We start from the raw sequence: 27,685 nt of genomic DNA on the forward strand, positions 1-27,685 counted from the left end.
GTAAATTCTGGCTCGTACTTTTTTGTAGGATAATCGAACCGGGTTTTCCCGTTTCGGTTGGATTTTGAACTTCATGTCGCAAGGTGAGTGGCGGCGTTCAAATAAAATAAAAAAGAACAAAGAGAAATGTTACCTTTCATCTTAAGCTGTGACTGCATATTCAGCGACGTTTGATAGCATTATCGCTTCAAGTACAGCCGGGTGGTTCGTAAAAAAATGACGAGTTTGGTTAAGCGCAAGTTGGTGCAGTTAAAGGTTTTGATCGCAAATAACAATATTAATAAATCACCAATCTATACATATAAATAAAATTGGAGTGTCTGTTTGTAATATTGAAATAACCGCTTTTTACTACATGCATATGAATATATGTATAATATATACGGTACATACACCAAAATAACATTTTTTACAATTTTTTTTTGTCTGTCTGTCTGTCTGTTTGTTCCGGCTAATCTCTGGAACGGCTGGACCGATTTTGACGGGACTTTCACTGATAGGTAGCTGATGATATAAGGAGTAACTTAGGTTAGACTAGCTTCGCCCCGCGGCGTCACTCGCGGTACGACAATAACCGCGGGTAGCATCGCGAGACTCAGCTATTAATAATAAAATTTAAATTTTCCGAAGCGAAGCGAGGGCGGGTCGCTAGTATAATTATAATAAAGCACCACGGATTGATCGGTTTTAATTCTAGCATATGTTCTCTCGAAGATCAATGTGATTCGATCAATGCAAACGTGGAGAAAAATTTAGATCATGGCCAAATTAATCCGGCAACAAACGAACACTAGTGTTCCTGTCGGCAGCCTCACTATTGTAAAGGCACCGGGTAATTTCCGTCGGGATACACACAGAATTATGAACTTAAGATGATCATTCAGGGTAAAGACTCAGTAAGCAATGAAAATACTATACATCGTATAACTTATTTAACTACTGTATGCTTCAAGCGTGTTGTTTAATCAAAATAAATCTCATTAAGTAAATATATGTAGATAAGTGTTCATCCTACCGATGAATAATTATAGGAGTAGCCTAGAAATCACTGAATTGTTTTCACATTAATATTTTAAAATCCCGTTATTATATCACTATGTCGTTTACAACATCGCGATAAAGCAATTTTCAAAGTCAATACTTACTTTTTTATCTGAATATTATCTCGAACCGCAACCACGCCGATGTAATGACGATATTTTATAATGTATTTTCAGTATACTTTATACACGATTGTTATGAAAGTTACCCATTACAATTCCAATTGACTTAACGGTTATAAAATACAAAGTATTTTTTTTAGGGGCGTTGACCTCACTCGTCTGTCTGAAACTGAATAAGTTGGATGCAGGGAAATACCGACCCGAGGTAATTGTATAGGGGTAATCTATGTTAAAAAGAGACATTTTTTATTGCTTTTTAGTTGCATAGATGAGTTCACAGTATACGCGTATTAAGTGGTTAACGGAGCAAATAAATATACATCAGAACGTAAACTATGGAAGGACAGAAACATCACCAAAGCCACAATGATCCGGCTCATACGAACTCTGGTTTTCCCCATATTTTTATACGCTGCGGAGACGTGGACTTTGCGGCAAGTCGAGAAAAAGAAGGTCAATGCTCTGGAGATGTGGTACTGGAGACGAATGCTTGGTATTTTATGGACCGAAATTAGCACCAATATCTTCATTCTGCAAGAAATCGACATTAAGCAGCGCCTTTTGGCGGTCATACATGTGCATACTATGATTTTTTCGACATATCTCCCGGCGAGGATGGAGTCATCCATAGGGCGCCTTGTAGTTCAGGGCAAAGTAGGCAGAAGGCACAAGACCACGTGGAAGGTCACCCATGCGATGGATTGGCCAAGTCAAGTCGGCAGTTGGCAGTTGGCGATTGTTTACATGAGTGTACCAGGCTAACACAAACTGGAAGAAGTAGCCGTCACTCGTGAAGCGCATAACATCTGCCCACAGCAATGATACTGAATGACGACCACGACCGTTTTGACAAAGAAAGAAAATGCCGTCACCCAAATTGGAATATACAAATATAAATGGTAATAATGGTCAATGGTAGTGTGTAAAGACTGTTCCCAATTTCAAACAGGAATTCAGAACTGATTCGAGGCTGTAACTTTTGCAAGTTTGATTTGTTTTGCGTCGCGGAGATCATACGCGAACGTGTGTTGGGTACGCATTAACATAGAATAATTAGTGCCTATCGGGGGTGTTGAACCTCGACATGGTTGTATCAATCGATACGAGTACACCGAGCATCTTAGACTATGAACCAGAACATTTTCCAAGTAGCTTATCTGATGAATATGATTTGGCACCGTAATCATAAATGCCTCCAAATGATCTAATTAGTGTTAGCATAGTTGTAGTGCTGTAAACGCTGTTTTCTCATTCATAACTATTTTAGCAAGTAAAGCGTTAGTTTAATATTTGATTTGATCAGTGTCCTTATTCTTTATTGTACACACAGTTAATATTACAATAATTGCGTAAGATATAAAAAAATGGCGAGCTTAACTCAACAATTGAGTTTTCTACCAGCTAACCGTTCTTAACGAAGGAAAGCTTTAAATGAGTGGGTAGAAGAATACAATCTAAACAATTTACAATTTACAATCTAGACAAGAACTTAATAAAAATAAAAATAAAACACTAATACATAATATATTAGACTACATATATATACATACACACATAAATAACGTAAACATATACATACACGTACATATATAATGAAATACATAAAATAAATATATATAAGTAATACTAAATTGATAGATAGTGCTTCTTTAATGCCTTCCTGAATACCTCAAGTGAGGGACTTGCACGGATTGAGTGTGGAACTGAGTTCCACAGACGCACAGAGTGCACAGTGAACGAACCGCCGTAGCGGCTGGAGGAGTGAGGGGGAAAATTAAGGAGAAGGGATCTACTTGTACGACAGGGTACACCTCGGGGCATCTGGTACTCGAAGCGCTCACGGAGGTACAGGGGAACAGCTGGGTTATTGAGGATGTTGAACAGCATACATAAAACATGTACATCACGGCGAAGTCGGATAGGTAACCAATTAAGTTGTGATCTATACTGCGAGACATGATCATATTTACGTAAACCAAAAATAAAGCGTATGCATAAATTTTGTAACCTTTCCAATTTGTCCCATAGCCCCTCCGCGGCGTCCAGGAAACAGACATCTGCATAGTCAAGGAGAGGAAGCATAAGGGATTGGGCCAGGGTGACTTTAGCTTCAAAGGGCAAGAAACGCTGAAGACGCTTGAGAGACTGAAACGTGCAATGCACTTTCCTGCTAACTAAATTTATCTGACTGGACCAAGAGAGATGACAATCAAGAACGATACCTAGGTTTTTTGCTGTTTTAGAATAAGCGATTGGAATTCCATCTAGCGTCACAGGGGGCAAATTAATGTGGTCAATCGTGTTGTACCTATAGGAACTGCCAATTACTATGACCTGTGATTTTGATGGATTCACAAGAAGTCCAAAAGATTTAGCCCAAGCACTAATTCTACCAAGATCTCCATTGATTTCAGCAATAGCTAAAGCAACGTCATCAGCTTTAAAATGTCTATAAATCTGCAAATCGTCAGCGTAGAGATGGTAGTGAGAAGTCAGCACCTGAGTAATTTCATTAATGAAAATAGAGAAGAGAAGAGGAGATAGTACGCCACCTTGAGGTACACCCGCAGTTAAATCACACCATTTTGAAGTAGAATCATCAGAACGGACACACTGCGAGCGTCCCCGGAGATAAGATTCAAACCAGGTTAGAGCAAGTGGAGATACATTAAGAGATCCAAGGATACTTAGAAGGATGTCAAAGTCTACTGAGTTAAAAGCACTGCTGAAGTCCAATAAGGTCAACACGGTTAGCTGCCCCACATCAATCGCGTGGCGAATGTCGTCAGTGACCTTGAGCAATGCAGTGACCGTGCTGTGGCCTTGGCGGAAACCAGACTGAAAAGAGTTGAGGAGATTGTTTTTATTAAGGTAGATAGTGAGCTGTCTTTGGACTAAACCCTCCAAGACTTTAGAGAGAATGGGAAGTATTGAGATTGGACGAAACTGAGAAAAAGAGGAAGGATTAGGGACCTTAGGAAGTGGGAGAACATGAGCCCTTCTCCAGCTACTTGGGAATGAGCCTTTTGAGAGAGAGAAGTTAAGAATATATGTAATGATAGGGACAAGCTCATCCACAAGCAGAAGGATCATCTGAAGGTGAATCCCATCCTCACCCACAGCCCTAGTGGAAATAGAAAGGATGGATCTCTTAACGTCACACTCTGTAACCGGAGTGAAAGTAAAAGGAGTGCACATGGGTAAAGGCCTTTTGGAAAGTTGTAATAGTGTAGATGACTTTGTACTGTCATTAAGAATAATGGGAGCTTGAGAGAAATGCTTATTTAAAGCGTCGAGGTTAATAGTAAAGGAAGTTTCGTTTAACTGTTTGCCAATGCCTAGTGAATTAAGGAATTTCCAGATTTGGCATGTGTTCAGACCCTCTAGGGAGCTATGAATATGGCGTCTTTTGGCATCTCTACACATCCGATTGCAACGATTACGAAGTTTCTTGTAAGTTGTAAGATTGTCTTCCGTTGGGAGCTTTCTGTATCTGCGTTTAGCCTTATCTCTCCTGGCCATCATCTGCCTAATTGAGTCGGATAACCAAGGTGAGGGTAACTGTTTAACTCTGACACGTCTGATGGGAGCATGATTATCATAAAGAAGCGAGATATTTTTATTGAAAGAAAAAACCATGTCATCGATCGTGTCAGAGCCGAAAACAGTCGACCAGTCAACATTCCTCGCGTCAGCCCGCAATCGCTCCACGCCTATACCCTTGAAGCTACGAAGGAAAAGGTATTTGGGTTTTGGTTTAGGAGGAAGAATCTTGTAGGAGAGATAAATTAAATCATGATAGGAAAAAGGAGCCGATAGTTGTCCGTGTGTAGCAACCATGTTGGATTCAGAAACAATAATTAAATCCAGAAGGGAGTGGTCTTGATATTGAGGTGCACAGTGTGTAGCTGCAAGAGGGAGGATATTTAAGTTGAGAGAAGTAACTACCGCACCTTAGTGCGAGTTTTGTAATGTTCTCGATAGCGTTAAAGTTATGTTAAATTTGTATGCAGTTAGCATGAACAGCGCCCCTAGCGGCAAACGTAGGCATACGTTCCAACTCCAAACAAGTTTGAGTTAACTTTAACTTTATCGAGAACGTTAAAAAACTCGCACTATTTAAGCACACTCTTGTTTATCTATTTTAATCATGTTTTAAAGAATACAATAATATACATAAAAGAACGGCTTAAAACAATGAAAAGTTCATAATAGGTATATAAAAAAAATAATTGAAATATTATTATGAGTTGAATCGTAAAAATGAATCACAATAAATTATAGACAAAATTGTTACAAGAAGCAGCTGTTGCCAGTTCTAATATCGCAAGTTAAGACATTTACTTCTCTATAAGTCACTAGGTTTTACAAATTTACTCAACTGTGTCTAATAATGAAGTGAACATGTGCATACCAAACTGAACATCACATCTTTGTATACTGATTTAGCGCTTCATTGAATAATTCAATGCGACCGTTCGACAATCACATAGAAACAGATCGAGCCATATGTTTAAGTAACAATTCCCACACTTGTTTTTTTTTTTCCAGAGTTGCAAGCGTGTTGTGAGCTGTGGGAACATTGACTGCAAACAAGAGCAAGGTAATAACTGGTTATGCAACGTAATGAACACGAAGCAAACCGCAGCACAAAGCCGCTATCAAATTAATTGAGTAATTACGGTTTGAAATTTTACTAGGGCTAGTGGCGAACGTAAGACGGAAATTGGAGTACCGTGGACTTCCATTACACGGACCTTTTTGATTTCAGATAGCAATCGAAAATATTACAAGCAGCGTTTACTTACTTCTCAAAGTTACCATTCATTTATTCGTTAAATGTAACACGGACATACCTGAAACAAATAAATAAGCTATATTTAAACTACTACTTATATATTAACCTTATAAACTCACGACTATTATTATAATTTAAATGTTAAGAATCATACGGATATCAATTGAAAAACGTTATTTACCGTCTTCGATTTGAAACATAATTGAATAAGTTTTATTCTTCAAGATATATTCTAAAATTAAAAGTAAAGAGTTTTTCTTGCTATAACCGGGTAGGCAGGCTTCGCTCACGTTGTGTTAACCTGTTACTTTTTATATATAGTCTGCAACACAATATAAATGATTACATGGTTAGATTAACCCATCTCAGATCTAACGAAACAAAGTTAATCCAATAAAATAGATCCATATCGTCTTTCGATTAATACTATTCAAATATTGCAGTTATGTCGATTCAAGAAAATCGTGAACTTTACTAAGAGACGGGTGTTGCTGGTGCGAAACTTGCAATTTCAATTAATCAATACTAGAACCTCAACATTATGAAATCGATTGCTGTTATTGCCTTCAAATATATTATACGATTCAATGTTTGATTTAAATTCAGGTCTCACGAAATCCACAATGTTCGTGTGACGTCAAAATAGTTATAATCCTTCGAGTTTAGATCTGAAGATCTTGCTAGATCTTTCTAGATTTACTAAAGAAAATTACTATGTGATAAAAATAAACTTATTAAGTTGGTACAACAAAAGATTTATGACAATACAAAGAGGCTTCTCGTCGCAACGAAACCGCACAAATGCTTTATCCAATAACCATGTTCCTTAATTTTGATTGCGACATTCTGCGTAGGTTCTTCTTATGTTGTATTCCAACAAATACCGCTTTTTATATAATTTGGATAGTTATTAAAATTTCTTCATCCTGGAATGTAATGTAATGATTGGAACAATTTTCAATACTATTCTTAGTTAATTTATTTCCGACGTAGCATTCCGAAAATGTGTGATCAGTCTTACTTAGTCTATAGGTCCCAGACTGCACGACAAATAATTAAAAACTTAATCTCCCTTATATTTAATAATCGTCGTCGTGGCCTAAAGGATAAGACATCCGGTGCATTCGTATCGAGCGATGCAACGGTGTTCGAATCCCGCAGGCAGGTACCGATTTTTCTAATGAAATACGTACTTAACAAGTGTTCTCGATTGACTTCCACGGTGAAGGAATAACATCGTGTAATAAAAATCAAACCCGCAAAATTATAATTTGCGTAATTACTGGTGGTAGGACCTCTTGTGAGTCCGCACGGGTAGGTACCACCACCCCGCCTATTTCTGCCGTGAAGCTATGCGTTTCGGTTTGAAGGGTGGGGTAGCCGTTGTAACTATACTCAGACCTTAGAACTTATATTTCAAGGTGGGTGGCGCATTTACGTCGTAATGTCTATGAGCTCCAGTAACCATTTAACACCAGGTGGGCTGTGAGCTCGTCTACCCATCTAAGCAATAAAAAAAAAGAAAAACAATCTTCGAAGACTAGAAACTTTTCCCTTTTAGTGGAGAAATACGACACACACAGTGCAAGCTAAAGTGGTTGATTGAATTACAGAATGTGAGGTGTCTTTTTAACGGGAAAATATACCATTGTTTTGTATTTAAGGCTTCGTTCATAATAAAAGAGCCTACTCTTTTCGTTCTTCGTTCAGATTTAAATCTGGAATAAAAGTATTAATAATTACATAATGGCTTAGTTATTAATTAAGTCAACCCGATATAAGCCGCCGTTTTATTTGCTTTGTAAAAATTTGGAATTACGGCACGTAAACTCACCTAGACTTATATTATTAGGTAATCTAAAACCGATAACCGAAATTTTCAAAATCGCCTTATAAGTAATAAAATATCCCGCTTGGAAATGGATTAATTGTAGCCCCCTGGCTGAACGAGCTTATGGCTCACCTACTGTTAAATGTTTCCCGAATCTGGTTGATTATAAAGTGAATCTTGTCGCACCTACAAAATCTCTATTATACTGGTTTCAAGATTAGCATTCGATGGTATTGCTGACGTTCATGACCCATTGACCGTTCACTGTTAGATGTACCGCGTCCTCGTTGAGCCTTCCACGCTAACGAAACATAGTTTTTTATTGCCCTTATAGGTAGACGAGCATACGGCCCACCTGATGGTGAGTGGTTACCGTCGCCCGTGGACTTCAGTAATGCCAAGACCACATCCAAGCGTACCGCTTGCCTAATAATAGCTACACATAAAAAGAACAGAATTAAATTATCATATTCTCTCGGTGCTATTACTAATACTAATTTAAATGTACCGCTCGTGATGAATAAAAACGTTAACGAACTACCTGTAGGCGTTTCCATTTACGGAGCCGATACTGTTATATCCTGTTACCAACGTTACCAGCTAACGTCTTTAGACGTATGCAGGTATTTAAAAGAATATTTTTATTGCACGAAATCACTGTCATTTCAATGGAAAAGCGTTTTTTGAACGTGACGTTAAATTGGCGGTTGCGAATTTTTATTGTATTGACGAGTGAGAACGGTTAGACGTTAAATTTATTCCGTGTTTGTTACAAGAGAGACTTTCGCGATAACGTCGTCGTGTAATAAAAATCGAATTCGCAAAAAAATATATGCGTAATTACTAGTGGTAGAGCGTCTTGTGAGCTCACTTGGATATGGACCACCACCCTGCCTTCTACTGCGAAGCAGCAATGCGTTCGTGTTTGAAGGATGAGACTTGAGACTGAGAAATCATATTAAAAAAAGTTATACTGACTTGACATTTTAATGAAACTTATTTATAAAGTTATTAAATTGTTAATTTACTGGTGGTAGGATCTCTTGTGAGTCCGCACGGGTAGGTACCACCACCTTGCCTATTTCTGCCGTGAAGCAGTAATGCGTTTCGGTTTGAAGGGTGGGGCAACCGTTGTAACTATACTGAGACCTTAGAACTTATATCTCAAGGTGTGTGGTGCATTTACGTTGTAGATATCTATGGGTTCCAGTAACCACTTAACACCAGGTGGGCTGTGAGCTCGTCCACAAATCTAGGCAATAAAAAAAAATGTCTTTATTATTTGCTTTATTTAGGCTGATTTGATTTTAAATGGTTACCAGAATCCATGAACAACCGACGAATACCGACATTCAGCATAGAACATGAGTCGAAAACTCAATTGCATTGTGCCAGCAGGCGACTATCCAATCTTTTAAACGTAGGTAGAAGAAGTTAGCTGTCTGACAGTACACTCTGTACACTTTGTACACTCTGTATTCAATACATATTTCTAGATAATTTTAAACAACGAATTATACGCGTATCCGGGCATTCGTGAATGACGAAACAACATTCTAAAGATGATATCACCGACCGTTCTAAGTACGGACACGCTTTTAAAACAATATGTTTTATGAACTTTAACATTTTAGTGAAGAGGGGCCTTGGCCGAATCGATAAAGGTGAATGCATTAAAATTATTACAGTCTTTACTTTACTAAACAAATTGAAAACATAATGTAATATTTTGTTGGCGTACGTAGCTTATGCGGTATTCAACGTTTAGCGAAGTTCATAGATGCCATAGCGTGGTGTGAATCCTTCGTGAAAATTCACCTTGAGATATGGAATTTCGATACCTAAATTTTCACATGCCTATCGTGTGCTCATTTTTATTTCCAATCATTCTTTTTGCAATTATTTGCAAGTTTTTGTTTTACTTAAGCTTAAATACTTTTGTTTTAAGCCTTCAAATTGAAATTGAAAAATTCAAAATTCTTTTAAATTACATAGATTACCATTACATAGAAACCAAGCTAGTCAGATGCCACCCTGCAGACCACCCTACCTATTTCTGCTGTGAAGCAGTAATGCGTTTCGGTTTAAAGGGTGGGGCAGCCGTTGTAACTATACTTGAGACCTTAGAACTTATATCTCAAGGTGGGTGGCGCATTTACGTTGTAGATGTCTATGGGCTCCAGTAACCACTTAACATCAGGTGGGCTGTGAGCTCGTCCACCCATTTAAGCAATAAAAAAAAATGCTTCAAGTTAAAAGCGTGTCAAAAAGCACTTCGTTCATCGAGTTAATTCTATTGAAAAACTTAAAATTCAATAGAATGCTTTTATTAAAAATTTCTAGCTATGCATTATAATAAATGTATTCTATTCGAACTATCATTTCATGCGTAAATAATTCTGTCTAGACAGATTGAAAACAATCCAGTGCACTTAATCGCCTATATTACTTTGAAAACTTTTTCAAGGTTTTTAAAGTGACTTTGAAATTTTAGATTTATACAAAAAATTTGGATGCTGCAAAACGATTATCGTACTAAATTCAGTTTTCTAGTGGATATGAGACAAGAAGCAACAGTATAACACGAAGGTTTCACAGTGACGTCTACAGGTTACGGGAACAAGGTAATTAATTACAAGTACGTGTGCTACATATCAGTATTTTTTTAACTTCCCTAATACTATTTATACGGCTGATATTCTGATACTAACTAGTACACGTCGACGGGAAAATAACACCTTGCCAATCAAATACTCCTTGATCAAAAACTGAAATAGCATTACGCACCGGCCTATACTTGAAACACTAAGGACTGTCGAAGGTAAAAGAGACACGCGGAATAGAATTGCGTAACGAGTTGTCAGACAACAGTCTCCAACCCAGACACGACCTTCAGAAATGAAGATATGAAGAACTGAAGATCTACTGGCGATAGGATCTCTTGTGAGTCCGCGCGGGTAAGTACCATCACCCTGCCTATTTCTGCCGTGAAGCAGTAATGCGTTTCGGTTTGAAGGGTGGGGTAGCCATTGTAACTGCACTGAGACCTCAGAACATATCTAAAGGTGCGTGGCGCATTTACGTTGTAGATATCTATGAACTCGAGTAACTACTTAACACCAGGTGGGCTGTGAGCTCGTCCGCCCATCTAAGCAATAAAAAAAAGATACCGATTCGGAAGTACTTCTACTTCATTCAATACAAACCTATATAATGAAAATAGCTAATATTTATGATTATTATGCATTTTTTATGGACGCTTTTAACAATAATCCGATTATTACAATATTTGCGAATCAGTCATAATAGAAAAGTTGAAACTCAGTTGATGCATGCAGCACGTCAAACTCTTATACATTTTCTTTAGTTTCACGAATTAAGTTATTTTATAGGATTAACAGTATTTTAAGAAGAATCTGTCTCCCCGAATCCTTATCACGCAGGAGCAAGTCACCGTCGTCGCCCTATACACGTCCTTAGGGATCTATCAGATCCAATAAATCTTGCATTAGATACCTTCAGCTCTAACACCAGGAGCAGGCTTAGGGATCCCGGCAACCGTACTCGTCAAACTCTGGAAAGAGCCGACGTGCAACCTAACCCGTGCATCAGCCCGCTGAGTTCTCGCCGGATCTTCTCAACGTGTCGCGATTTCGATTCGGTAGTAGATTCATTCGCGAAGCAGCTACTCTTAAGTTGTTAGGTCTTCTTCGCAGGCGCTCGGGCAGCTGTTAGCAAATCCCACCCCTCCTGGCTGAGCCTTGCTCGTTCACCAGTCCTGGTGAAACAGGAAAGGCCTCCGGGTTACCAGTAATACTTCTATCATAAAAAAAAAGAATCTGCGATTGAGAACAATGTATTTTCCTATCAGTGATTTAAAATTAACAGAATAATTTTTTTGTCACAACAAGTGTATATGACATACAAGTTGTGTTCATTATGAGATTTGACGGTTCTATAAGCCAAAAAAAACCCAAGAGTCGATACACTAAATTTAGGTGATTCCTATTTATAGTCCTAGGCGGTGTTATGGATCTGACGTAAGCCGGAATATAGCCATGAGAACCCCTTTTCTTTGAATGAAAGAAACACTAAGGGTCAACCTTAGCTTATCTCAATCTACTACTGCAAATATATTGACATCCACATTGATCCAGTCGCTCACAAATACAAAGAAACAGTAAATCCAATCTAAATTTTGTTTATCTTACATTAAAAGACAGAATAACAAGATAAGATCGCAAAGCTGGTGACCACAAGAAAAAGCTAAAAGAAAAGGTTTTAAGTAAATAAAAATAAAAGCAAACAAAAATCACGATAAGCTAATAAAAGACACCAAAAACCACAACAACAACGGAGCTGCTGAATACGCGGGTGCGCGCGAAGATAATAATCAAATTTTAATTAGGCTTTATATCCACGAGGCACGCGTCTATTAATTGGCTTGTGTCGAAATAATTAGGGGGCTGGGGCGGGCGTTCGCTGGAGCGAAACGACCTTGCGACTGCCTTCCGTCTCCAAATGACGTAAAACCAAATTTTGTCTTGTCGAAATTGGCCCAGCGAACGACCGGAATCTACTAGGTATTATGTTTTATTATTATTTATTGCTTTGGTGGGTGGACGAGCTCACGGCCCACCTAGAGTTAAGCGGTTACCGGAGTCCATAGACATTTACAACGTAAATAACGCCACCTACTTTGAGATATAAGTTCTAAGGTCTCAGTATAGTTACATGTGGTAGGACCTCTTGTGAGTCCGCACGGGTCGGTACCACCGCTTCACCTATTTCTGTCGTGAAGCAGTAATGCGTTTCGGTTTGAAAGGTGGGGCAGCCGTTGTAACTATACTGAGACCTAAGAACTAATATCTCAAGGTGGGTGGCGCATTTATGTCGTATTAAAGAGAGCTATGGGCTCCAGTAACCACTTAACATCAGGTGGGCTGTAAGCTCGTTCAACCATCTAAGAAAAAGAAGAAAAAAAACCTGTGTTAGTTTTAATACTGAAGAAATACCATGGACGGACGTAGCGAAAATGTATTATTCAAAAACAGTCCCGCCAGCATCGTTATGTAATGTAGAAGTAGGTAAGAATCCATTCAATATGTTAGTATTTCTAATTTCACTTTACTGTTTTCATTTTACTTCACTTCTGGGTATTCAGTCGGTAAGCAAACACGCCTAACGATTTTGAGGGCGGTACAGACGTCACATAAATTGAGACTAAGAGTATTCGACATGACTATCAATAGAAGTGACCACCTTATATAAATATAATAGGTAGCGGTTAATTACTAATCGCTTCATCTAAATTCAACTAATAATGAAAACGTAAATTGTATTTTCTGTGCATTTATACGTATAGTACGTATAAGGTATTATTTTTTATACCTGATCTGTTATATTATTATTATTTTATTGCTTAGATGAGTGGACGAGCTCACAGCCCACCTGGTGTTAAGTGGTTACCGGAGCCCATAGACATCTACAACGTAAATGCCGCCACACACCTTGAAAGATAAGTTCTAAGGTCTCAGTATAGTTACAACGGCTACACAACCCTTCAAACCAAAACGCATTACTGCTTCACGACAGAAATAAGCAGGTGGTACCTACCCGTGCGGACTCACAAGTCGTCCTACCACCAGTAATTACGCAAATTATAGTTTTGCGGATTTGATTTTATTACACGATGTTATTTATTTCTTCACCGTGGAAGTCAAACGTGAACATTTTTTAAGTACATATTTCATTAGAAAAATTGGTACTTATAATATACGAATGCACCGGACGTCTTATCTTTTAGGCCACGACTACTACTATGTGTATATGAATATACATATATGTGTTCCTTTTTCTTTTTCTCAAATAGTAATGCATCTATCACAGGACTATTTACACCAGCCTTGGTTGAGAGGTACATAATGCCTTAGGCATTAAGTCTGAGAATAGTTAATGTGAACACGAATGGTATCAGCAACTATCATAATATATTCTGGTCTATTTCTAATAAATCTTCGAGGGTGTTTGACAAAAACCTGATTCCTACTAACTACATTTCCAAGATAAGCTTGCCAATATACAAGTTCTGAACAACAACATTTGGACCGTAGGTCTACCGAGCAAAAACAGGTCAGTGGTAGAACTTCTCTTTGTCATCTCCTCCCAAACTAAGTTTGTACCGTTTTGCGTTCGGCTTACAGTAACATGTAATGTACTCGAAATATGGTTTCAGTTTACGAAAACACTTAAATAATAAAAAAAATTAAATAGTGTCGAGGCGATTATATGGTAGGCAGCGGCTTGGCTCTGCCCCTGGCATTGCTGACGTCCATGAGCGACGGTGACCACTTACCATCAGGTGGGCCGTATGCTCGTCTGCCTACAATGGCAATAAAAAAAAGGCGAGGCAACACAACCGCTTAACTTACATTCAGATTATGGCAACATTGTCATTGATAATGATTTCGTAATTCTATTATGTTGCTTACTCACAGCCCGAAATCCATCAAGATCGAAGAATGCAGTTCTAAGTATTGTTCATTTGGACTTAGTAAGTGAATTGTGTGAACTATTGTTGATAATTACAGTAGAAAAAAAAATATTATTATTATGACATTGTATTTTATTTAGCTTCCTCATGCAATGAATAATTAATCTCTACGAAATGTATCTTAAACGCAATTCATTTTGTTGCAAAGTAAACATCTGAATTCCATGTTCTTTTTTTTAGAAAAACAAGCTTGCTTTCAAAACTTCAATATCTTGAAATTGCTTGATAACTAGGCACGAGGTGAATTTCGCCTCCACCTTTTAGTGAAACAGGGTTCTGAGAGGCGGGCTTTCACACTCGCTTTAGTCGAACCAAGTCAAGGGAACAACTTCTTTGGGTAGCTCGTTAGAAGGAACAAAGGCAGCGTAACATCAAACGCGCTATTTCTTTACGCTGCGATGACATATAATATCGGTTACCGAATTGGTTTCCGATTTTATTGTTACAGTAAATCCATCGACCGGTAAATGGTTCGAACTGCAAAGGTTTCGTAAAATAATCTACTTCTGAATCTATGTTAAGTAAACAAGTTTTTGTTGGTTTCCAAAATTAAATAACATTCGTATTGGTAAAGTCTTAGATAAATATTGAAATTGCACTTTATATTCATACTTTGCACACAAATTTTGTGGTACTAAGAAGAACACGCATTCGCATTTTCTATTTAGGTACGAAATAAGTTTACTAAATTATAGAGTACAGAAAAAACAGTCATAAGACTTAAGGCCTACTTAAACCAGTTCAATTGGGGACATGATCAAATCAAGAGTCTCACATCATGTTTAGATTTAAAATAGGCAGTAAGACAGTGAATGTTACACAACCTAATTTAATATATGTCCAAACAGTGTTCAAGTGACCTTCTTACTAATTTAAAAGCTGCTCGGCTCCATTGCGTCCGCCGAGAGGCATTGTGTCCGATCTGTTACGGTCTCGTTCGCGATCGCACGAACAGACCGGACATTCGAAATTTTCATGTTCACCAGTCACATTTCGTGATGGGAAAAAAACCAAAACTATGCAGTTTCGTGGGATTTTATTGCACGTATCGCTCATCGTTTTTTACCATGAAACATTTAAGGTGTTTACTGTAAATTGTGGTACAACGGTCAATTTGATTGTCGGTCGCGGCAATCGACAATTTCGTATGTAGAAGCGCTTCGCATCAAGCCGGGGCTGCCCGCGCCACGGTCCCGTTATCCGGATACCGCAACGTTCGCTTGTTATGCAACTGATGTGCCCCTCGTTTGCTATCGTCTCGACTCGTGAGTCCATCAGCCCCGACGTGCGATCGAATGCAGGCGGGGGTCACTAGCGAAATACTTGACCAATTCAAATGTACTGTTCATTTTTCACGGTACTCAATAAAATTTGAGAGAAGTTGGAGTTACATGGGTTGTAAAATTTAAAGATATATTTATTCGTTTTTATACAACAATGAAAGCTTAATCCTAATTTAAGGATACGATTACATACCTAAAGACACCCAAGTCTGCGTTTGGCAAAAACAGATCCTTAGTCTTTCAATAGCATGTAAGTTTTCCTACATACGGATCACGTTGGCTTCCGTAGGTAAATATCATAAATGATTTTTGTCATAAATTTTGTCAACTAACGATTTAATTGATTTGTGATCATTTTGAATATTCTTTCGACTTAAAATCTCAACATCACGTGTATGGGAATGGGAATCTCTGTTCTATAAAAAATATAGACGAGAATTTGATGCTTCTCTTGTGGTTTTCAGAGGTGGAAATATAATACATATGGGTTTTTTCCTGCACATCAGGAATTCCGTCGTCTCCTTGAGACGAGATAACATAGTCGAAATTGTATAATGGTTGTCGCGATCAAGCACAATTTCAGTAATAAATAGCAACATTTATGTCTAGGGACTTGTCCAAAATAATTAAGAATCCTAGAGAACAAAAGGCGTAACGATAACGCGGTAAAACTTCACGATTGTAAACAGAACGGTATGAAATAAGAACATACCAAAGCGGTTCGATTAATAGAAAACGAGAACATTCCATCGCGCAAAGCGAACTAATGCACGAACTAATCGTAGAGTGAGGGCACCCTCCTCGGTCTCAAGTTGCACCCGGATAGCTGCCAGATTATCGTCTCTGGGAGCAATTTGTAGGGATTTGCGGTCGACCTCCACGCCAGGTCAAGCGAACTCCCGTCATTAGACGGGGAGGTATTTTCGATAAAGTAAATCATTTTAGACAGCTCCGTTTAAGTTCTCATTAAAGATCAAAGCGGTTTATAACAAACTTCATCTCAGTCGCGTTTCATTAAAACGAAAAATATATAATATAAATTTCAAAACTGTCCAATGTTACTGCATTTTAAATTTGTCTTAGGAATTGGTAGTACTAAATACGGTCCTTACGTATATTTGGTATTACAGTTCATTGATATTTGGATCAAATACTTTGTCATTCATCACAATATCTCATAAGGTTTAATGTAATTTACCTTGGTAATATAAATCAATTATTAATGCATACACGTGCAACGCGTAAGTTCCGACAGACATTTTTGAATGATGCAAGTATGCCAGTGTTAAAATCCTGGAGGCCGATACAAAAATTTCTGAGTGAATACGTACATAACACACGGGCGGCCAACACAATCAAGAAATAACATTGTGTAATCGTTTTCTGAATTTGCATATTTTAATTGTTGACGTTATGTCACATTCAAGGTTAGAAACCACCAATTCCGGTTTGTAACATGGGGCAGCCAATTTATGAGACTCAATTAAGACTTCTATCACTTCTCCCACCTAGATATTCGTAAATTAGGCTTACATTGTGAGATCATTCACTTATCAATGCAATAAAAAAACCAGTGCTATTATAAAAAAAGGCCAATGAGGTTAATGTTAGTTTTAACTATGGAACCATCTCTAGTTTGAAAATCATAATGTTTAGAGGCAACACTTAAATAATTTGAAATAGATCAAGTACATTTTCAAACAACAAATTTGGAAATATTTGATGTGTGAAAACAATTGATAGTGCAACAGCACTCATCTCAATGATGAGTCCTGAATTAAAAGGGTGCATAAATATTAATGAAATTTCACATATATACTTAAGTAGAAAATTGTAAGAATCTCAGCAAGCATTCACAAGTATTAACTGATGATCTGGTTTACAATTAAGTATTAACTGACGATCTGGTTAAGCATTTATGCGTACTTAGTACATTTCATTTGTGAATTCTAGTACACGAGAATTTTTTTAGTCTTCATAGTAGAAACAATAATTCTAACTTGAAACGTTGATAACAAACGTGATTTAACAGTCAGGTACTTCAAATGGCATAAAATAGATTTTATCTTGCATACAAATACAAATAGTTAACAAGAGGTTTATAATAACTGCCATTCTTCATTGTGTCAAAACAAGGCCCTATTAGAGATAAATATTTTCTTATATTTAATATATCAAGTATTCAGATGATCAAGAAAATTTGATACATTAATCTGTATTGTTCTATCTAAAATAAAAATCTAAGTTTTTCCTGTATTCACAATGTTATTAGTTTTTGTGGACCACCTACATGGGGATTTTGAAAATATATTTCTACTATGTGATGTACTAGTGTTTTTTTATTCTTTACCTGTTTCATTGATGAATTAATAATTAATATTTTAGTTTGCCTATTTGGACACTATAGAGGTATTAATCACCAACTTGAAGATGATTCAAGTTAAATGAAATTTACAAATGTATCAAAAACCAATTCTCATAACAACAATTCATTACTGCAACTTAATGGTACACAAGAATAAAATTTTATTTTAAAATATTGAGTTTGACTTGCTATTTAAGTGTATTATTTTAGTTTTCAAGCTATATTTTTATATATAATTAGAAGTTATCCATCGTTTTATTTATTTATTTACTCTTGAAAATTTAAATAGCCTAGTATGAACTTTTAAAAATTCAACTTGTGAAAGTCAAACATTCTTTTCTTAGAACATAATAAGTAGATTTTAATGAAAGTAAACACAGTCAAACGGTGTTAGACAGTGTAAGGTTGTAGCGTAGGCGCCAAATAGCAAGGTTCCTCCTCTCACCTTGTGGAGACGGCGGCGCGGGCTCCAGCGGTGTCGCCACCACGGACACCAGGTGCCCAACGGCCCATAACACCCCCCACATGTCCCATAACCACATCACAACACTCCACTATCTCATTGTTGGCACTAAATTCACATAACTTAACCAATACGAAATACAAACTACGCTAATAACTCCTCTTGGCACGATCATACTTTGGGAAGAATCATGTCGCAATACGACTGATTTTCACGATTGATTGCAGCTATCACATCATTGTAAAACAATTTAATTTAAAATAAAACGTTTGGAAACAAAGACAGTAACTGCACGTCATAACATTACTTCGACAAAGTAATACAACCCTCAACGAATACGTTCCGTTCAACACTGCACTTCACTACAGACGAACGACGAGTTCGCACTTCGCAATTTTCCATTCAGCATGATTAAGAGCCACAGACAGTATAATCTTTGGCAAACTCTGGCAATGGTGACGCTTTTCGCATTGTGTGTATTTTTCATCTAGCATGTTGCATCCTTGTTCCTCTATGTCAGAATGACAGTTGTATTCGTTCAAAAACAAGTGTTTTACCAAAATTAAAAGTTACCACCTAATCTTCTTTTTAAGTACTTTTGTTTTGCAAAAACAAAAATTACGCGGTATAATATTGGGTAAGCTATTAGGATTAAGTGTCATTACAAACTCTGCCATTTTATCTAGATAACATAATTTCATTTGTCGATCTCGTGGAAGTAAAAAATCTTCTGCAGGCAACCAATGACCATTAACGAACCTTGCAGGTTGTGAAAATATTCCTTTAAATTTTAATCCAAAAGTACCTGTTTGTAGGAATAATATTGATTAAGCAGAACATTAATCTCTATAGACATTTCATACAATAATATTTCATAGAGGTTAACCTATAATAAAAGTACTTACTTGCTTATCGAGTACTAACCATTACACTTTATTCCTAAGTTTACAATTTGATCAGTCCTGACGTCAAATAACCAAACTTTGATTACATTCAATACTGCTAAGGCTTTGTTAATAGCAATCTGGTCTTTCGCTCTCTTTGCCTAAAAATAAAACATTTCAAGATTAACTCAATTCAATTCATACAAATCATTAAATTTGGTATCTAATGGAAACGACCAGTTAATAGTATATATATATATAAACACCTGATTTCGAGACACTTTTTCCCACAAAGATTCATCTGATAACATGAGATATTCCATAGTTCTCATTTCCGGTGTTAAAGTTCCAATTTTTAAAGAAGAATTTCTTACTTTATAATATCTTTTGTAAGGTTCAAAGCTGTTGTATTTGTGTACGGTGGTACATATATCTACCAAATGATTTATTCCAACAAAACCCCACACTGGTGGGCAATACATATTGCGTAAAGGTATTTCAGCAATTTCTGCAGCTACCGAAGATATTTCCAAGCCCAAATCAGATGTGGCGACTACGATGTTTCTATGATCAAGTATCGTTTTATCTATCAAAACAGTAGCATTGTAACAAGCAGGGCCAACATTTGGAAACATAACAAACATTTCTCGGGAAGCAGAAGTATTTATGATTAGCGCTATGTTTTGCATCTTCTTTTTATTCATCTTAAGCCATTCGCCCATAGGTAAATCATGGCTAAAAAAGCTTATATGGAAATTAATCCGAAAAACTATAAAACAAATTAAGTACCTACTATAATATAAACTAACACGTACTTGAATAAAACGTGATCAAGAATAATGAGTAAGTTGGTGTGTGTAAGAGCCATTCCAAGCTTCTCTACGTATTTTACAGTTTTACCCGAATTACATGTCATAATGTAGTTGCATTGTCTTTCAACTAACTCCATGTGTTCAGCAGAACAGTCCTTATCATAAATGTAAACTTTGGATAGTCCCAAATTGCTCATTTCCAAAAGACCCGACAATATATGGATTGCCAAAGGATTCGAAACTCCAGAAATTGTTATTACTATATTTTTGTGACATTTTTCATTAGGTTTCATTTCGGATGCTATGACTTTTGAAAATTCTGCTGTAGACTTGCTGAAGGTCTCAACTTTTAGTTTTTCTTGGTATTGACCAAAATTTTTTACCAATCCACAAAACTTTGACGATGCCATAAAAGCATCGAAATTATAATACGAATAACAGTACTCTAGAAATTCTGAAGCTCCTCCGATATAGACGGGCTTACTACCTTTCATTAACATTTCTTTCCAAACAATAGGAGAGTTGATGTGGTGCCATTTATTTTTCTGGTTAATTTTACTTAACCAAGCCTATAGTTAAAATAGAAATGTTTTAGTGAATCTCTTCATTGGAAATCTTTTATGTTTTATAGTAACATTACGCGTATATTTTATTATTTACCTGCCATTCCAATACCGACTTTTTTATTTGTTCATAGCAAAAATTTGGGAGATTTTGGGATATATAATCAGCTACAAGGCATACTTGTGCAAACGTTTCACATTGTGATTCACCAGCTATTACGATTCGAATAACCATTTTTAGAAGGATCTTTTTATTGAAATACACGCTTGCTGTACTATTTTACTGATTTTTATTTATTTATTTCGTGTTAAAAGGTATTTATTTACACAATCTGAAATCGATAGGTAATTTACACATTCAGAGAAAGTACTATACACACGGCTATTTAATTGTTGAGTTTTCTTCAACCTAAGTGACTTGTGTCATTTTATTTAACTTTCCAAGAAGGATTTATAGGTCATTTTCTAAGGAGTAGGTGGCTAAGGCCAATCAGAGTTCTCAAAATCAAAATGAAATAGAATTTGACTTCAAAGTTATTATAACAGGATAGGCACTCAATAAAGCCCCGAAACACCAGATGGGAGTTCTGCCCTGTCCATTTCCGACAACTAGCTGTTAATGCCAACAGAGTAAACCGATCTCTGAAATATTATAAAGCATTAGTGGAAGTACTTATGCAACAAAACCATTGCGTGATATTACCTAAGATTTTCGCAACATAAGTTTACTTTTATGGTTTTAATGCCGTACTTTTTACTCTCACTTTAATAATTCCGATATTTCAAATACTTTACAGTTTTCGTGGTTAGGGAAGACTATGGTTTTATTCGTCTACATAATATGAATATTGTGCAGACGTTTTTTTACCTACATATGTTGGTAGCTTCGAGGGGTTATACCAACTTCACCGAACGTGAAAGTGTGCTGACTAACGTCTAAAATAGATTCGAATTATAAAAACGAGAAAATAAGCTGTGAAGGGAGTTCGAATTGCATCCGATGTGTTTTTTTGGATTCTTACAAAAAGTCCACTGAATTATTAGTAAATTTCGTTTCATCTCGTTCGTCGATATCCTTATTTTCTTCTCAACTGCTTACTGTTTCAAATAAATAAATTGCATTCCGCTCTGTTCAACTTTCATATAAAATTATCTAAGTACAATGTAATAACGAAAGAACAAACTTGAAGCTGGCATCAATGGCATCGCAAGAAGCTGATTTTAGGACTTTTTGGCGGTAACGCGAGGAGTGAAGTTGTGTGATTTGTTTTATTTTGTCTATTTAGTGTTTCTTCAGGTTTAAATGTGTAATAATGGTGGTTTATTAACTGTTTATTTCATCCCATCATATCATCTCATCTCATTTCATTTATTTTTATTCCAGTTGATTAATGTCTCAAATTAATCATCTTCATTTGAGTTTCATTTCACTCCATATTATAATTTTTTCATAAAAATAAGAATATAAATTAAAATAAGACATGACCTAAAAGTCTTAGATACCAGGTCATAAAATCCATTAAAAAAACTTAAACATAGTAGGTAACTATTAAACTAATCTGTAATACAAACATATTATCTCGAATATCTTCTCAGTAAATGACCACCATTTTACTGTGATTATATTTCATCTCATATCATCTCATTGCATTAAATTTCATCCCAGTTGATTAATGTCTCAAATTAATCATCTTCATTTCATTTCACTCCATATTATCATTTTTCATAAAATTAAGAATATAAAGTAAAATAAGACATGACTTAAAGGTCTTAGTTACCAGGTCATAAAATATCTTTAAAAAAAATCTCGAATATCTATGCTTAATACAGATTATATCGAAGGAGTAACTTTGTATTTTGTAAATTTTGTAATAGCTCAAAACAAAGTCTTTATTTAATTATTCTAACGAAAAATAAACTTATTATTATATTATGCGAAAAATATGTGGTTATATTTTGAAATACATTGCGTTTTAAGCTCCTCGGCGCATAAAGTCAACTAACGACATATAAATCTGTAATTACCTCTTTACCTACAAAATTTTAGATTAGTAAATTTGGTGGTTTATTCAACATGTCCAGCAATTGGGGGTTCTGCGATTTATCAATTAGTAAAAACTACGATATCGACAAATTACATATAATTGAGAAACTTGGTTTTAACACGATAGCAATAAACACATGTTTGGAAGAAGGAAGCGATGAACCTAAAAAGAAGAAAAAGAAAGGAGACACGAGAGAGATTAAAGATTTCGTTCCTCCACCGATGGATTTACCAAAAGATAACAATTTTCAAACAAAACTTAACATACTGCAAAGGATTACTATAGAATTTTCAGATTCTGGAATCGTTCATAAATTAAATCGCTCTGAAAATATAAAAAAATATGATATTATAGCTGTTATACCAAAAACATTACAAGCATTTCAGTATGCTTGTAGTTCTATGGATATCGATATTATTAGTTTCGAAACTGAAGGAAGGATACCCTTTAAAGTACATCGTAAACTTTACAAACAAGCTGTAGACAGGGGTATATTTTTTGAAATAATGTACTCCCCTATTATTAGAGATTCCACAGCCCGAAAGAATATAATAAGCAATGCCCATGTTTACCACACTGTGGGGAAATCAAAGAATATAATCCTCACAAGTGGAGCTGACAATCACATGCATATCCGTAGTGTAAATGATATTATAAATTTGGGATTTCTGCTTGGCCTCAATCACAACGAGAGCTTAGAAGTTGTACGCAACAATACACGAAGATTGATTTTGAAAACTGAAGGGAGAAAATGCGGTAAACATTACATGTCATTCAGTCCTATAGAAAATAAAATTAATGAAGATTACTTTGGTATTTTATTTCTTTAAACATGTACATACATAACCTTTATAACATTAAATATCAGTATTCAATTAAAATTATACATCACAGTTTAAATTTGACTTACATACTTAAAAAGTTAAATTTTATTTCAATTTACAATTATCACATTTAGAATGGGGAACTTGCACCAAAATTATATTATTGTATTTTTCTTATAAATTTTAATAAATATTTTAAATAAATCTGACGGAACTTAATTTCTGCAATATTGCTACTTTTTATTTTTTATTTCTTAGATATTAAATGGTTACGAATAGATCACAATGTGGAATATTCCTTTATAAACCAAGTCGACTGTATTGTAGAAAAACATTCAATCTGCCCTAGTACCAGTAATATGTGCTTTCTGAAGCACTAAACTGCTATCAATTCAGCATTACATATTTAGACTTACAGAAATACTGTGTCAGATAACTCAACCTCGTGTCTCAAGGACGATGTTAATGCTGTGATGCAATGTTAATTCTGTGATGTCAATGTGTTCTGGTTATCAATTGATACTGGTGAATTAAGATCAGAATAGAAATACTTACTGTTACTGTTACTGTTGTTACAAAAAAAAAATTATTACTTTTCTAAAGCTTGTGAGTATATTGCTCACTGACTAATTGGATGTGTTGATGAGGCAATTATTTATAATGAAATAAGTAAACGACTTACGTGGACTTCATGTATGAATGTTAATAAAATAATTTTTATTGATTAAAGAATAATAGGGAATAAAAATATGTAATATAGACTACATCTGAAAACAACTTTGTGGTTGTAAGACATGTGTCCCGAATATTTAACCGAAATAATAATTCACGAATTAAAACATAGGTACAGTCCAATTAAAACACTAACAAGTCCGGAAACAAAAACTTCCTCTTTTCCTTTAAACAAATTATTTATACATATTCCCGTTTGTTTCTGATATATTTAACCTACTGCAAGTTCCCCATTTAAAAACGAAAACACATATTGAAAACTGTATTTGCCTTTCAGATATACCTAAGTCTTAATCCAAGTTTTCAGACCTTCATTCTGATTTTTCAACTTTGGCAGTTTTATCAGTATTCTCCGCTTTGTCTGGTGCTATGGTTCTATCTTGCAGTTGCGTAATACTCAACATATCAATTACAGTTTTTGAATCTTCTGGTACACTAAAAAAATCAGCCATCCATTTAAACCTAAACAAAAAAATAAAGTCATTACTAAATTCTAAACTAGTGAAACCAACCAACCTAATGAGACTGAAAGAAAATACCCGGGAAAAAAAAATTGACAATGCAAAGCAGTAAGCAAAACAATAAAAGCCACAAAGCCAATTAGGAATATGTATATAGAAAGCAAAAATGAAAAGTGCATGGTTTTAAATACTTTACACGATATACAAAGAATGGACAAGAAATAAAAGAACAAATTAAATTTTTCGTATATTATTATTTTAAAATGCAATCTCAATGTTTATATTATAACACAGTTTAATACAAAATGTATAAAATTCACACACTGAATAAAATTTGCTCACAAAAGAGATTCACACAGAAACCTATCAATAACAACATATAAACTGTAAGTGCATTTATTTTATAGTAATAGTTACATAGTTTAATGCAGATTCAAATCATAATATATTGTGGCACAGTTTCCTTCTGTCGACCTAACTTAATAGTTTCAGTATTAGAATTAATGTAGCAGGTTTGCGCATTAGTAATGATTGCAGATGGGTTAATATAATGGCGAATGATTTTAAAGAAGCTCCTAAAATGTAGGTAATACAAATACATCAGAGACTAGAAAAGAACTCTTCAATATTATTCTTCACTTAAATATCTCATAAAATAAACGTGTGATGTAAAAATTGAGCAATGGACCAAATTTTTGGATTAATTAAAACTTAGGTATAGTAAAAACAGTCTTTTGTGTCTTTCATGTTGTAACTTTAACACATCTGCTCTTTTTCTAAGCGCAAAGCAAATTTGTTGGATAATATAGTGATTAAATATTATTGGAAAAATTCATTTACGATAATTTATCGTCATGGCAATAAACTTACAAATTAATGATAAATCTACGCTTATTTAATTTAGGAGTCATTCGAAAATTATATAAAATTATTTTAATATTTAACATAAATAATCTCCTGGATATTCTAATCATAACTTTAACAAATTCAGTCTCATTGGTAAAAATAAATTTTATACGTGAATCTTTCCTCAAAAACTTATACGATCACAATTTGTTAATTTAATTCAATTAATAAATTCATAACATAGGAACACAAGTGAATTAAAATGGTTATAAATGCAAGAAAAAAAATATGATTTTTCCTTTTTTTTTATTGCAATTTTTTTTCATTTTCTTATAGAATGTTTTAAATGCTTAATACAATAAAAGGAGCTACATCAAGTGGTCTTACTTAAAAAGATACCTGTAGAACAAATACTACAATATACATTTAGTACCATCCTTAGTCCTATTTTAAAATTCAGTTCATCATGGATATTAAAATTCGAAGGTAAGTTTTGGGGCTATGGAAAAATGTATTCAAACAATTCAGTCCCTTTACTTCAAACTACGACAAATACTAAAAAAAAAAATCACTCAATTACACTAGGCTTTATCAAAATTTCTTACAATATTGAATATTCGTTCCGCTTAGTAAACTCACGAGGTCCGCTCCTAACAAATGTCCAACCGAATATTTTTGTGTACGTATTTAAGGTGTGGACTTCATGCGATATGTTCTTACTAGCTGGACGATCATAAACTATAATATAGAACACCACGAAAGTTGAGTTTTTATAGTACATTTGAAAGCTGTGACATAAAGCAGAGTCCGCACCTTAAACAGTGTGCCTAGTGTGAGTTTTTTAACGTACTCGATAGCGTAAAAGTTAACTCAAGTTTGTATGGAGTTGGAACAGCGCCCCTAGCGGGAAACGTAGGCAAACGTTCCAACTCCATACAAATTAAGAGTTAACTTTTACACTATCGATAACGTTTTAAAAACTAGCACAAATCACACAGTTGTAGACAATTTGAGATCATCGGACACGACGTATTCAATTGTTGAGGAAAGAGACACAGTGCGCCACGATGTTCACATTCTCCACCAACCTGTTGTACAGTTCGCGGCGCACGCTCGCTGTGAACTTGCTGACCAAACACAGCGTGACCGTGGCCGCGAATATCGCGTTGTACAGCAACACCAGCCTGAAGTTGCCCAGCCACTCGATGCGCCCGAACTCGCCGAGCAAATCGAAATTCGTTATACCTGTGTTAGAAAAAAAAAGCAGACGAATGGATTAATTAAATGAACATTACAGTGGCTAATAATAGTTGTTAAAAGTATGATGTACTTTTATTACAAACGTCTTTATGTCGAGGGAAGAAAGCGGAAATGTCGTAACTTGTATTTTGATGTAAATAACTTTTTACCATATTCCTGAAAAAAAAAAAACGCCTCAATAATGGTCATGATCGCGTTTTTTTTTATTGCTTAGATGGGTGGACGAGCTCACAGCCCACCTGGTGTTAAGTGGTTACTGGAGCCCATAGACATCTATAACGTAAATGCGCCACCCACCTTGAGATATAAGTTCTAAGATCTCAGCATAGTTACAACGGCTGCCCCACCCTTCAAACCGAAACGCATTACTACTTCACGGCAGAAATAGGCAGGGTGGTGGAACCCACCCGCGCGGACTCACGTTTCCCTACGATTAAATTTTTCATCTTCACCTTACTACTAAGACCTTAAGTCATGTCTTATTTTAATTTATGTTCTTATTTTTATGAAAAATTATAATATGGAGTGAAATGAAGATGATTAACTTGAGACATTAATCAACTGGGATGAAATTAAATGACATGAGATGAGATGATATGGGATGAAATATAATCTCAGTAAAATGGTGGTTATTTAATGAGATTTTTTCAGTGGATTTTTTGGAGGATCCCGATAAGTAACGTCAAGCAGCTTTCGTTTCATTTTCCCACATTTGTGCACTTTCACAGATATTAATATTAAACAGTTAATAAACCGCCGTTATTACACATTTAAACCTGAAGAAAGACTAAATAGGCAAAAT

The 27,685-nt window shown here is 35.5% G+C and overlaps 4 protein-coding genes across 4 annotated transcripts in view; 1 reads left to right on the top strand and 3 right to left on the bottom strand.

Annotated features, from left to right (window-relative positions):
• Positions 1-18,919, bottom strand: part of LOC114242067 (uncharacterized) — a 173,508-nt gene extending 154,589 nt beyond the window's left edge. The window contains exon 1 of the mRNA XM_028173073.2: positions 18,439-18,919. Coding sequence (XP_028028874.2) covers positions 18,439-18,535 — 97 coding nt within the window. The 5' untranslated portion in view covers positions 18,536-18,919. The remainder of the gene's footprint in view (positions 1-18,438) is intronic.
• Positions 18,920-19,025: 106 nt separating this feature from the next.
• Positions 19,026-20,950, bottom strand: LOC114242075 (putative malate dehydrogenase 1B). The gene is made up of 5 exons (XM_089729610.1): positions 20,813-20,950; positions 20,156-20,721; positions 19,607-20,084; positions 19,381-19,501; positions 19,026-19,261 (listed from the first exon to the last, which is right to left on the bottom strand). Exons 1-5 carry the CDS (start codon positions 20,948-20,950, stop codon positions 19,026-19,028), a joined length of 1,539 nt encoding a protein of 512 aa, XP_089585736.1.
• A 1,585-nt stretch (positions 20,951-22,535) lies between these two features.
• Positions 22,536-23,696, top strand: Rpp30 (ribonuclease P protein subunit Rpp30). The gene has a single exon (XM_028173077.2). The coding sequence runs from the start codon at positions 22,790-22,792 to the stop codon at positions 23,588-23,590; it is 801 nt and encodes a 266-aa protein (XP_028028878.2). The 5' UTR covers positions 22,536-22,789; the 3' UTR covers positions 23,591-23,696.
• A 474-nt stretch (positions 23,697-24,170) lies between these two features.
• Positions 24,171-27,685, bottom strand: part of lili (LMBR1-like protein lilipod) — a 38,303-nt gene continuing 34,788 nt past the window's right edge. Inside the window, exons 9-10 of the mRNA XM_028173075.2 lie at positions 26,712-26,868; positions 24,171-24,778 (exon numbers count right to left, since the gene is read on the bottom strand). Of these exons, the coding sequence (XP_028028876.2) occupies positions 24,628-24,778; positions 26,712-26,868 (308 nt within the window). The 3' untranslated portion in view covers positions 24,171-24,627. The remainder of the gene's footprint in view (positions 24,779-26,711; positions 26,869-27,685) is intronic.

Source organism: Bombyx mandarina, chromosome 09 (assembly GCF_030267445.1).
Source record: "Bombyx mandarina strain Sakado chromosome 09, ASM3026744v2".
NCBI classification, from domain to species: Eukaryota; Metazoa; Arthropoda; class Insecta; order Lepidoptera; family Bombycidae; genus Bombyx; species Bombyx mandarina.